Source organism: Sciurus vulgaris (assembly GCF_902686455.1).
Source record: "Sciurus vulgaris genome assembly, chromosome: 5".
NCBI classification, from domain to species: Eukaryota; Metazoa; Chordata; class Mammalia; order Rodentia; family Sciuridae; genus Sciurus; species Sciurus vulgaris.
In genome coordinates, this window is record NC_136465.1 from 87,838,483 (window position 1) to 87,851,957 (window position 13,475).

The window sequence follows — 13,475 nt, forward strand, 5'->3', positions numbered from 1 at the left end:
ATGCTAAAAATTTTCCTAACCATTTACTCTATAATATCATGACTATATTCTTTTGAATGCTTTAACTCTCAAATAGAATTCCTAAAACAAGTACTTTTATAGAGACAGTAATTAAGTACAACACAGCTGGAAATGTGAAACATGGTTTCATCCTACCTTTTTAGGGGCTAAGGAGATTTATTAAGTCTTTGCTGAGTAAGTTTTAGTTTACCTGTCCTGGAATAATTCTACATATGGCATTATACAGTGAGAAGATATATAAATGTCTATCAAGATTAATTTTTAATTGAAATTATCTAAGTGACAAGATAGGTTGAGTATTTTATTACAAAAATTTTAATGCCTGTAAAGAACCAAATTTTTTATGATTAACCTTATAAAGAACTAAATATCATCTCAGCTTTATTACTGAATTAAATCAAATGATACCATTTATCTCCTAAATGTTGTCACCATTTAGATTGTCCTTTGAATTATGATGCTTTATCATCTATTCTATGTAAGAATATTTATTAATTGATTCTAGTGGTTATGTTTTAAAAAGTAAAATCTGATTACAGCAATGTCACAATTACTCAACTTCTCTATGACTATAATTTTATAGCATTTAATACTTGTTTGAAATTGTTGTATAAATTAAGTCTGTACAATCATGGGGTAAAATGTAAACAACTGCACTCTTAGGAAGATACTAAAGTAGAGGATATATTTACAGTGTCGTCTTTCAAATCTAGCTATGCTGTAAACTGATGTTTGCTGTATGCTCCTCCTGATTTGAAATAGATGAAAGAAAATGAACCTATTATCACCATGGTTCACACAATGATTGAGAACTCGGCGCTAAGACCACAACTGTACCAGCAAGTAAGGTCTTGGACAGTGAATGATACTGCTTTGTCATCTGCAAAATACTTCAGTGACAGTTTTGGTTTATCCTCAGATTTACTCATAACATCAGTGTTTTTCTTATTTTATTTCTTATGTTTATTTGGGAAACCACACTTCATCCATGCTTTCCAGGATGCTGCAGTATTCTTAGCATGGCTTTGCTGAACATTTTGCTGTTGAATATTAAGTGTGCCGTCTTCCTAAAGTTTTTGTGTAGAGTATTTGATTGATATGTACTTGGAGGTCTGCAGTACATTTGCAAAACTTTTACTAGATTTCCATATTTTTACTAACTGAAGGCACCACAACTGATTTTTAGGGAAAATGCTTTATAGAATTGTTTCCTTTCAAAGGCAGCCACCCAAACCTCCCTTGCGCCAGTGTTTTAGTGCATTTGTATGGAAGGTATTTAAATCTAGTATCTGTGCTAGATGGGGTAAAACCTAAAGATAGCCATTTCTTAATATATTGGGGGTGTCTTCTCCCTGTATTATCAATCATTCTTACACAGTCATCAGAATAATCATATCTTACCCCATTTCTTTTCTCTGACTCAAAATATGTGTCATGAAGTTAGCTGGCTTTAATTTAGGAACCTTGATAATCTGCAGATCTGCAAAAAAAAAAAAGTCATACACATTTCTATCTAGTTTTTTGGGTTTTTTTGGGTTTGTTTTGTTTTGTTTTGTTTTTGTATTTCATGGTCTAAATGTTCCTACCCATGTGTTTCACAACATCAGCTTCTTCCACTTCAGCACCCTCAAATTACTCTGGCCTATGACCTGTTAACAATACTTGAAAATCATACAGAAGAAGAAAATTAACTAACATGAAAAATGAATATAATTTTTATTTAAATATCTAAAAGCACCTAGTAAAAGAATCATTCGAGCTCATGCGAGTTTTAAAGACCTCTGGTTTGGTTCTGTCTTTGGGTCTACATCATGGTGCCTTATAACTGGGAGATTGATACTGTTGTTGAGAGGGTGACTTCTATTTTTGAGCCAAGTTTCAAAATATTTAAACCACATATTATGATTGAAAAGTTTTTATTTTGAAATTAATAAATGAAATATTAAATATTTAAAGTTAAACAGCTTTACTTTTCAAAAAAGAAAAAGATGATTATGGAACCTCTATGCTTCATTTTAAAGCACCACACTGAGAACCTTAGCACTTTTTTGTGAAATTGATGATCATTCTCAGAACCCAAAGCTGCTAGTTGTATACATATGTGTGTGTGTATGCATGGGGTTGTTTGCCTGCTTTTGATGGTTCTAAGGAATGAACCCAGGGGTGCTCTACCACTGAGCTACATCCCCAGCCTGTTTCATGATTTTTTTTTTAATTTTTATTTTTTTAAGAATGAAAATAGAGCCAGACACATTGGCACATGCCTGTAATCCCAGCGGCTTGGGAGGCTATGGCAGGAGGATTGCAAGTTCAAAGCTAGCCTCAGCAACTTAGCAAAGCCCTAAGCAACTCAGTGAGACCCTGTCTCTAAATAAAAATACAGATAAGGGTTGCAAACGTGGCTAGTGGTTAAGTGTCCCCCAGGTTCCATCCCTGGTACCAAAAATAAAAATTAAAAAAAAAAACAGACAACGTAGGCACTCACTAAGTTGCTAAGGTTGACCTCAAATCTGACCCTCCTGCCTCAGTGTCCCAAGTCACTGGAATTATAGACATTGGCCAGTGCATTCTTTAAAATGATATATTTTAGCATTAAATTAACATTATCAAAAGCATTTTTTTAATTAGGTAATTTTTTTTTTATTTTACTGTGCTGGGGATCAAACGCAGGAACTAGCACATGGTAGGCAAGTGTTCTACCGCTGAGCTACTACATCTCCAGCCCAATAGGTAGTATTTTCATATTCACATTTTGCATATTTTAGAAAAGAACAAAAAGATTGGATTTGGTTTGGCTTGGTTTCTTTTTTCTTTTTTGTATTTATTAATGTTCAGGGTTGATAATGCAGAAGTCATTGATAATTTAAGTTACTCCACTGCACTAAAAGTTTTAATATGGAGTTTTTCAAAAATATGGAGATGTCTGAGACATCTGAAAGCATCACATACCTAGAATATTGAAAGAGCAGTGGGTGTATAAATGCTTATGTTCATGTTAATACTTGGAAGGAAAAAAACCTAGAATAGCAGAAAACAAGAAGATCCAAATGTCTTAGATCAGTAGCCATTCTTAGGCATGACTGATCAACCCCTTACCAGGAAATCTGTGTTAACTGTCAAGGCTAGGAACTCTGCAGGCTGTTATTTTTAATCAGCAACTAGTGAAATGACATATTTATTGCAGGGCATCTTTAATGGAGAAAGGTGACACATTTCTTAATCACTGTTCATAAATTTGCACAAATTGAAATTAGATCCTATTTTTTCCTCCAAATTTTCCTTGTCACTTTTACGTTGTCCTAAAAAATCTTCATGGAAGTTACATATTACATATTACAACTTGGTTCTCTGAGATTACATCACAATGTTGTTGTTGGTTTATAATATTTTTTTAGTTGTAGATGGACACAACATATTATTTTTATGTGGTGCACAGAATCCAACCCAAGTGCCTTGCACATCAAAGGCAAGCACTCTTAACTGAGCTACAGCCCCAGTCCTGCAATGATAGGTTCCTGATACTTAATTGTAAATTCTGTGGAAATAGATTTTATAGTCTGTTTTCCAAATCTCATACCACTCAGTTTTTTCCTCAGAAAGACCTTTGTGTTTTCATTTTCTCCTTAGGAAGATACTGAAAAGTTACATAGGCAGTAATTTTCTTTAAATTAGTCAAATAAAAAGGACTTAAGGGCTGGGGATATAGTTCAGTTGGTAGAGTAGAGTGCTTGCCTTGCAAGCACAAGGCCCTGGGTTCAATCCCCAGCACCGCAAAAAAAAAAAAAAGAAAAAGAAAAAGAAAAGGACTTAAAATCCTCTGCATTTATCAATCATTCTACTACTTGTCCTAGTTAGCTTTTTCTATCCTTATCTTTATAACATGACTAATATCAAGAAGTTGCTCCTCTGAATAATTGTTCTAAAAGATATAGACATATCAGCAAAGACCTTAGTCCTATAAACATTTTTTAGCCTTAGTGAGTAAATGCCTAATTTTATCAAATTTAATTTAAAAATATTTCCCAGAGAATCCTTTTTGGAGTTTGTGTATATATTCTTATATTGACTCATATACTGTGTGTGTGTGTGTGTGTGTGTGTGTGTGTGTGTGTGTGTGTGTATTTTACATACATGAGGGATATTGAAGAAAGTTGAATTTTAATTGACATAAACAATTTTGTTTGAACTTAATGGCAAGCCAGTTTTTAAAAATACATACATTGGAAGGGCTTAGAATAATATAATTTCATGTTAGAGCACCTGCTTAGCATGCATAGAACCCTGAGTTTGAGCCCCAGAACAGCAAAAAAAAAAAAAAAGAAAGAAAGAAAAATACTAAATAAATATTTAGATTTTTTTTATGACAAGATTCTGCCTTTTAAATGAACTATATCCCCACATACCCTGATAGAGTCAGTAAAGTCTATACATGGTATATCCACCCTGTTCCCCAGTACTGGAGATTGAACCCAGGGATATTTTATCACTGAGCTTCATCCCTAGCCCTTTTTAGTATTTTATTTTGAGACAGGGTCTCACTACAGTACTGTCTTGAGTTGCTGAGGCTGCCCCTTGACCTTGCAGTCCTTTTGCAGCAGCTCCTGAGTTACTGAGATTAAATGCATGCACCAGCACACCTGGCCCACTTTTCAAATTTGAAAGAAATTTGCATACTATTCAGAATTATATAATTACTATGTAGCCTCCCCCTCTTTTTTTCATTTGCTTGTCTAATTGCTTCTAAGGCACTTTAAATAATGTATTCAAACCAGACCTTTTTTTCTTACCAAAGACAACTTTGAAATATGATAAAACAGGGCTGGGAGTATAGCTCAGTACTTGCCTAGTATGTTTAAGTCCCTAGGGTCAACCCCAGCACAGCAAAAGAAAAATTATAAAACATTATCATAACTCAAATATGCAAAACTTAAGAGAAATATTAATCAGGATACTCATGAAATTTATATTTCTCTTATTGGTAGAAAAAAATTTTTGTATTGAGGAAAATTTGGTTGTTTGTTTCACATGTTATACCCCATCTTTTCTTAAGGAAAGGGTAAGTATTATCAGGAATGGAACACAGACCATACTTAAAAGATTTTTTGTTTTGTTTTGAGGCAGGGTCTTGCTATGTTCCTGAGACTGGCCTCAAACTTTCAATCCTCCTGCCTGAGCCTCCACAGTAGCTGGTATTACAAACTTACATACCACCATGCCTGACAAAAGTTAATTTTTTAAGGGATGATCTTATTTTCTTATACTTTTCTTCTGACCTGTAAAAACTATGTAGTTGAAGTTTGATTGGTTTAAGGACTTATTTAGTTGGTATCTAAAAAATACCTTTATGAAATAAATTAATGAAAAGGATAAGGAAAATTTCAATTAGTACTAAAAATAGATATAAGAAAATTTGTAATCTGTGTAATGTATTTACATGGCTATAGGAACATTTCACTCAAAAGTTTTAAATGTACAGCAGACTTTTTTTAATTACTTACCAACTGATAAGAAAATGAATCTGCAGTAGGATTCCCTAAATAAAAATACTATACCAAGCTGGGCATGGTGGTTTGCACTTGTAATCCCATCTACCCTGGAGTCTGAGGCAGGAAGACTACAAGTTTGAGGACAACCTGGACAACTTAGCGAAATCCTATCTCAAAATATAAAATACTATGAATATAGCTCAGTGGTTGAGCACCTGCCTAGCATGTGTGATGCCCTGGATTGAATCCCTAACACTATAGAAAAGAAAAGTAAACAGTTTCCTAAATACTACTTACTACAAAGTAATGTTTCCATTTTAATAGTGTTTTTTTCTTTTCACCCTGGATATAGATTACAATTCATATTTTAACCTAGAGGTAGCATTGTCCATTTGTTATTTTCAAATTCCATAGTTGAGTAAAGCTGTTTAACATTTAACTTTAAATATTAACAATATATGAGGACATCATAAAATTTAAGGCCTTTAATCTTTAATTTCTTATTAATATAAAAAATGTAATTTTGGCCACCTCACTTTTTATCATTAATTTAAACTTATTTCTTATTAATTTTTTTTAGGTAAAGGTATAAATTCTTTTCTTGAGACTAGGTGCTTTAGTTTAGAATGACAATTGACACTTTTCAGGACATTATTGGATGATATTTATTTAAAATAGTTTTCATTTTTGCCATTAAATTCATTTTTCATGTAATGTTCTTTTCTATGGAAGTTTTGTGCTTTAACAATCACTGTGCATATCCTTAAATAGTCACAGGTTCATTTGCATGAGGTATGTGAAAGTAATGTCTTGAAATGAAACATGTAAATCCAGAATTTATTCTGTGTTTGGTATGATTATATTTTTTTACCTTTGATTCCCACATTCTGGAACCATTCAGTTATCTTCTGTTTAAAGGATGCCTACTTTTAAAGATGTAACTATGAAGAAGATTTTTCCAGAGGGGACTTATATTGTTTTTTATACATTCTGATACATATATATGTATACATAAAATTTATTTTCCAAACTAGATCATACTTGGGTCATATTATTCCTATCACCCTCTTGAGAAAAAGTGAGCCCCAGTTAAATTTTTCCTACTATGTTTTTATTACTATCTGTCAATATAAATTCAAAAAGGCAAGAAAGATAGTGAAATATTGCCTACAGAGGGTATCTTGTGGTTTCTAGTGTAATTGTCTGAGAAGAATATTAAAATCTTGATAAGCACAATCATAAATGAGGATTTGTGTTACCAAAAGATATTTAGGAGCAGCAAAAGAAAGGATGTTTAAATAAACTAAATAATAGTTTCTTACAATATAATAATACAAATGACGTCAGTCAATACATATAAGCTTTTTAAAATTTGATTTCCACTGTTGTAACATACACTTTCAGTATTATGAGATCTTAATTTTGTCTTCAATTAAACCCATCCTTTTCCTCCATTATCTTTTAGTTCTTAAGACAGAAGAACAAGATAAGTCTATATTGTGTATGTGTGCTTATATATTATGTATATGTATACAATATGTTATAGGTTTTGTTGCTAAAGTTGTACTCAGATGTGTTGGCATTGAGTGTACAGTACAAATACGCTGTGTGATTATGTGTATTCTGTGAAGGATGGTTTTGACTGTTTTACTATGCCTGATTTGAATATTTGATTTGATACAGTTGATATGATTATATTTGTCAATTTTTCATTAAAATTATGTTTGTCTTGAAAATGGAAAATGTAAGGTGCTGTATTTATTTTGTTTGACCAGCTGATTGTTTGACAAACTTAAGTTAGCATCATTCTGTTAAGTATTTTTCTACTGTTGTAATAGTCTGGTGTTTGAATTAAACTTATAAAAGTATAAGAATCATTAAAATCCTACTTTTGTCAAATTGTTATATATTTAATTTAAATATAAGGTATTAGTTATGGACTAAATATATTTTTATATATGATTTTTAAGTTAGTTTATGACATTTTTTCTTACAGCTGTCACAAGATGAATGTAGAGGCACATTATACAAATACAGACCTGAAGAAGTAGATATCGATGTAAGTATTAGTATGTTATATATTGGTGCTCTGTCATATTCTCTGCCAAATATTATCTTTTTATTGAAAATAAGCATGACACAAAACCTCTTCCTCCCATGTCCTCAAAATAACATCAAATCAATTAGTGTTTTTTTTTCTTTTGCACTTACATTATTGCCCACTACAGGTAGTAGTTGCCCCTAAACAGGTAGTAGTTGAACACATTAGTCATCACTTAAACAAAAATGTCCAAATTATTACTGATTTTTTTTTTTTTTTTAAAGAAACACAGGTATGGAAGACTAGAGAGTTACTGACTTCTAGAGAAAGTATTAACCTCTGGACGTTCTGTCACTTTTCCTTTTTAAATTATATTTTGGCTCTGTTAAATCATAATCTAGATCACTAATTTGCCATGTAATTTTTCCTCACTTCTCCTGATTTTATTCCGTTGAGTTTATCTCCTTGTCATTTTAATACCTTTCATTTGGTATAGCTTGAGTCTTGTCTAATAAAGATAAGGTAATTATTTTAATAGGTAAATGACAAAAAAGGTAAAACATCAAATTTCTTGTCGTTATGCTATAAACTTAGAGCTATATTTCCTGATTGTCCAGATTTGTTTTGAGACATTAGGAGAATTGATTTATTGTACTGTTGAAGTTAGAGTACTTTCTCATATTATTATAATTTATAAAATAGGGTACAAATTAATTGAAAAGATTAAAACTACAGGATATGGTGGTGCAGTGCCTATAAACTCAGCAACTCAGGAGGCTGAGGCAGGAGGGATCATATGTTGAAGACCAGCCTGAACAACTTAACAAGACCCTTTCTCATAACAAAAACTAAAAAAAGAAGGGTTTGGGATGTAGCTTAGCAGTAGAGCACCCTGGATTCAATCCCCAGTGTTGCAAAAATAAATAAATACATACATATATATATATACATATATACATACATAAAATAAAAATTTAAAAATAATAAGTTTAAAACTGGAGATGGCGCTGGGGAGATAGCTCAGTTGGTAGAGTGCTTGCCTTGCAAGCACAAGGTCCTGAGTTCAATCCCCAGTACTGCAAAAAAAAAAAAAAACAAACTGGAGATGTAGCTCAGTGGTAGAGTATATACATAGCATGCCTGAGGCCCTGTGTTGTAGCCCTGCCCTCCCCAAAAAATGCATTCTAACTATTAAAAGTGATTTTTCTTCCATATTTTTATTTTTATTATTATGTTTAAGAACTGCAGGGCTGGAGTGATTGCTCATTGGTAGAGTGCTTACCCAGCATGTGTGAGGCACTGGGTTCAATTCTCAGCAACCACATAATAAATAAAATAAAGTTCCATTGACAACTAAAAAATTTAAAAAAAAAAAAGAAAAAAAAAAAAAGAACTGCATATGTCCCTTACCCTATAGATCAGATTGTAGTGGGAGAGAGTTAGAATCATAGACTGCTTGATTATCAAAGATATTTTGATATATGTAAATTAGACAGTCACTGTGGTGCACACCTGTAACCCCAGCTACTCAGGAGGATCAAAAATTCAAGGCTAACCTCAACAATTGAGGAGTTCCTTTCTCAAAATAAATGAAAGGGCTGTGGATGTAGCTCAGTGGTAAAGTCCTCATAACTTCAATCCACAGTACTGTGGAAGGAAGGAAAGAGAAATATGACTGAAATACTTGTCTACTTTACGTGGTTTGTTTTTTTATCATATTGGGGATTTAACCCGGGGTACTTTACCAGTGAATTTCATTCCTTTTATTTTTTATTTTGAGACAGAGTCGCCCAAAGTTGCCCAGGCTAGACTTGAACTTACGATCCTCCTGTCTCAGCCTTCTAGTTGCTGAAATTACAGGCATGTGCCACGACACCCAAAATATTATTCTATTTTATAAGCTGTATTTTAATTTCAGTCATACTTATTAAAAGAAAATTAACCTGATCTGGCATTTCATGACTGCTTTAAATGGGTGCCTACCTCCAATTAATTACATTAAACATTTTTAAATTACTGTAACAAAAGATATCTCTTACAACTCAGGCCAAGTTAAGCCGATTATGTGAACAAGATAAAGTGGTACATGCACTGGAAGAGAAACTTCAGCAACTCCACAAGGAAAAAGTAAGACAATTTTGTTTATTATCTACAAATGATGTTATTTTATATGATTATTATCAAGATAGTAATGAGTAAAAAAACATTCAATGATGCAGAATATTAAGTGTGATTCTTTTTATTATATTAGTACACACTTGAACAAGCCTTGCTGTCAGCCAGCCAAGAGATAGAAATGAATGCTGATAACCCAGCAGCTATTCAGACAGTGGTATTACAGAGGGATGATTTGCAAAATGGACTGCTTAGTACATGTCGAGAACTCTCTCGAGCCACTGCCGTAAGTAGATTTTTTTTTCCTAGTAGAAGTCACTGAAATATTAAACAGTTCTTTTTTTTCTTTGCTTTGTTATTTAGTTGTGCTGTCTTTAGGATTGCTTTTTATTATTAAAACAAGAAACATTAATTTCTCAATATTAATTATGTTTAGGAACATAAAGAATGACCTTTATTTCTGTAGACATTTTATTCTTAATGAAATGTGTGTTTTACAGAGAAGATAAGTATTCCTCTTTTTTACATATTATGCAACCAAAAACAGTCTTAAATAAGTTAAAATTTATTGCATGAAGAAAAAAATAGATTGTGAATTTTAGGGGATTTAGGATAATGTCCAGAAGGTGATAATTGAACTCACCCACCCATTTCGTTTAAAAATAAAATTCAAGCCATTTCAACAAAAATCTCCTGTGAAAAGGTTGTAAGAAAGCATCAAAATTACCTTTTCATAGCCACAGTGTGATCTAAGTTTAGATGATAAGTTTGAGTAACAAAAATAACATAGATTCATTAACCTTAGTCTTAGGACTTTAGGAGAGTCTCTTGGTTTTACCAAATCCTATGTGTTTGTAAATTGAGTTTATAAATTGAATGTTATAAGTTTAAGCAATCCACTTTATATCCTATGATGTGATCATCTCTAGTCATACCTAGCCCACCTACCCAAGCAGCCTTTTGCAGAATTTCTAACAGAAAATATCTTCTTATTGAAATCTACTAACCACCTTTGTGCCTTCCATGAGCTATGTAGAGGAGCAACTGACCTTTTAATAAGGTCACAGTATAGTTCATCTAAGAGGGTTTTTTCCTTGTAAGGCATCAGAATTTCTACATGGCTTCCATTGTAAATCCTAAATTAATATTAAAAGCATTGTTTGACATTTGACTTGGTGGGAAGGGGCATTTGGTTTTTGTTTTTATTGAGGTTTTTTTGTTGTTATTGTTTTGTTATTTTTGTTTTTTAAGAACCAATCCCAAGTGCTGGGGAGATAGCTCAGTTGGTAGAATGCTTGCCTCTCAAGCACAAGGCCCTGGGTTCAATCCCCAGCACCGCAAAAAAAAAAGAACCAATCCCAGAGATAATCAGTTTTAGTTAGCTTTTTCATCACTCTGACCAAAATACCCAGCAAGAATAAAAGTTTATTTGGGGCTTACAGTTTCAAAGGTCTCAGTCCATAAAGGCTGACCCCATGACTCTAGGCCCGAGTGAGGCAGAATACCATAGGAGAAGGACCCCATGGAGGAGAGCTGCTCAACTTATGATGGGGTCAGAAAGCAGAGAAAGAGATGAAGAGGTCACAGGGAAGATGAACCTTTCTCAGTCATGCCCCCACCAGGTGACCCACCACCTCTAGTCATGCCCCACCTATAGTTAACCACCCAGTCAGTTCATTCAAACTAGAATGGAATGATTAGGTCACAGCTCCCAATATCTAATCATTTCACCTCTGAATATTCTTGCCTCAACACATTAGCTTTTGGGTACCATCATCCAAACCATAACATTCTGCCCCTGGCCCCCAGAATCTCATTTCCATCTCACTGTACAAAACTCATGTGGTTTACTTCCTAGAGTTCCACAGTCTTAACAGTTTTAACATTGCCCAAATGTCCAAATTCAAAGTCTCCTCTGAGACTCAAGGTTAACTCCTGGCAGTGAGCTCCTGTTAAAAATCAAAAGCAAGTTCCATATATTCAATTTATAGTGGCACAAAGTAAGTTTCCCATTCCAAAAGGGAGGAATAGAGGCATAGAAAGAAGGGATGGTGCCAAAGCAAGACCCTGCTGGACTTGGTTCCCTAACTATGCGTAGACTATCAAGGACACTTGTCTGTGAAATGTCATTTACAAAGGGTTTGAGCAGTCCTGACCCTTTCTGCAGCCAGCAGCTTTTCTTAGCAGACAATCCATATTATTGGCACCTCTTAATTCCTGGGGTCTCCATTCCAACTTTCACTTCACCTTTATAGCTTCACACATCACCTTCTCAGGGAAAGGGCAGCCCTCAAGGACACAGACCCCACTATACTTTAGCCTCCCAGTCCTTCCTTTGAAATCTTGGTAGAAACTTCCATAGTCCCTTAACTTTAGCATTCTGCATTCCTGCAGAACCAGCACCATCAGATGCTGGATAATGGCAGGGCTGCAGGGGCTTCTAAGTGCCTATGATGCTGAACTTGGGTAAGCAACATCCTAGCCACCACCATTTTCCCCATTGTCTGTACAAATACTTAGCATCTCTTTTGGAACTGTAAACTCCTAAAGCACCCTTCCTTGGCCCCCAACTTCATATGCACTTTTCTGGCCAAGCTGCAGTTTTTAAATTCTTTATCTGTGTTTTTTGCTCCAGTTTCTCGTAGTAAAACTGCTAGCAATATCCATGCCACTCACTGAATGCTGTGCTTCTTTGAAATTTCCTCCACCAGATTAATTTGTCTATCATTTTTAAATTCAGCCTCATATAAATTCTCAGGACATAGGCAAAATGTGGCCAAGGTCTTTACTAGAATGTAACATGAGTGACCTCAGGTCCATTTCCCAATCTAATCTACATTTCCCTCTGATAACCACCTCACGAATGCCGTCCCCATCCCTGTTGGCATTTTGGTCTTCTGAGCTCTCACCAGAATTGCTTGTTTTGCTATACTTAGAGCATTCTACATCATGGCAGAAGAGTGCAGTGATAGAAAGCTGCTCACCTCATGGCAGTCAGGAAACAGGGAGGGAAGGAGAAGTCGTCTAAGGACAATATATACCCTTCCAGTGCACAATTCCAGGGACTTACTTCTTCCAACCATTCCCTACTGCCTGTAGTTTCCAGTAGTCCATTCAGCTATCAACAGATTAAGCCAAGATCCCTCATGACCCAATCAGTTCCCCACAATTCCACTTGTGAACATTGTAGCACTTGTTACCAAGCCTTCCACACAAGACTTTGGAGGGTATTCTACATCCAAACCATAACAGAAAGAAAAAAAGCTAGGTGTAGTAGTGTTCCCCTGTAATCCTAGCAACAGAGGCTGAGATGGGAGAATCCCAAATTCAAGATCAGCCTGGGGCTGGACACAGTGGTGCATACCTGTAATCCCAGTGACTCAGGAAACTAAGGCAGGAGAATCACGAGTTCAAAGCCAGCCTCAGCCTCTAAATAAAATACAAAAAGGGGTTAGGGATGTGGCTTAGTGGTTGAGTGCCCTTGAGTTCAACCCCTGGTACCCTCCCCACCCCACCCCACCCCCACCCCTGCCCCGGGGGGAAAAAAATAAAGATCAACCTGGGCAACTTTAGAGAGACTGTCTAAAAACAGAAAATTTTAAAAAAGAAAAAGGCTGGGAATGTAGCTCAATGGTAGAGCACTCTTGAGTTAAATCCTCCAGTATTGCCAAAAAGAGAGAGAGAGAAAGAGAGAGAGAGAGAGAAAAAGGGTTAAACTGTCAGTGCAAAGCTAATGAAAAACTCATTGTCATCCTTAAGACAACTTGAATCAATCAAAATGGTGAATGGTACTCAGTACAAAATGGTACAAA

The 13,475-nt window shown here is 34.6% G+C and overlaps 1 protein-coding gene across 17 annotated transcripts in view; it reads left to right on the forward strand.

Annotated features, from left to right (window-relative positions):
- PLEKHA5 (pleckstrin homology domain containing A5) overlaps nucleotides 1-13,475 on the forward strand; it is a 259,415-nt gene that overhangs the window by 211,849 nt on the left and 34,091 nt on the right. For 7 of the 17 annotated variants that reach the window (XM_079141432.1, XM_079141448.1, XM_079141447.1 and 4 more), the window contains 4 exons: nucleotides 784-864; nucleotides 7,504-7,566; nucleotides 9,595-9,675; nucleotides 9,800-9,949. In XM_079141432.1, the coding sequence (XP_078997558.1) occupies nucleotides 784-864; nucleotides 7,504-7,566; nucleotides 9,595-9,675; nucleotides 9,800-9,949 (375 nt within the window). Of the gene's footprint in view, nucleotides 1-715; nucleotides 865-6,972; nucleotides 7,009-7,503; nucleotides 7,567-9,594; nucleotides 9,676-9,799; nucleotides 9,950-13,475 lie in introns of those variants that run through there. The other 10 variants (XM_079141442.1, XM_079141450.1, XM_079141452.1 and 7 more) reach the window with 5 other exon arrangements.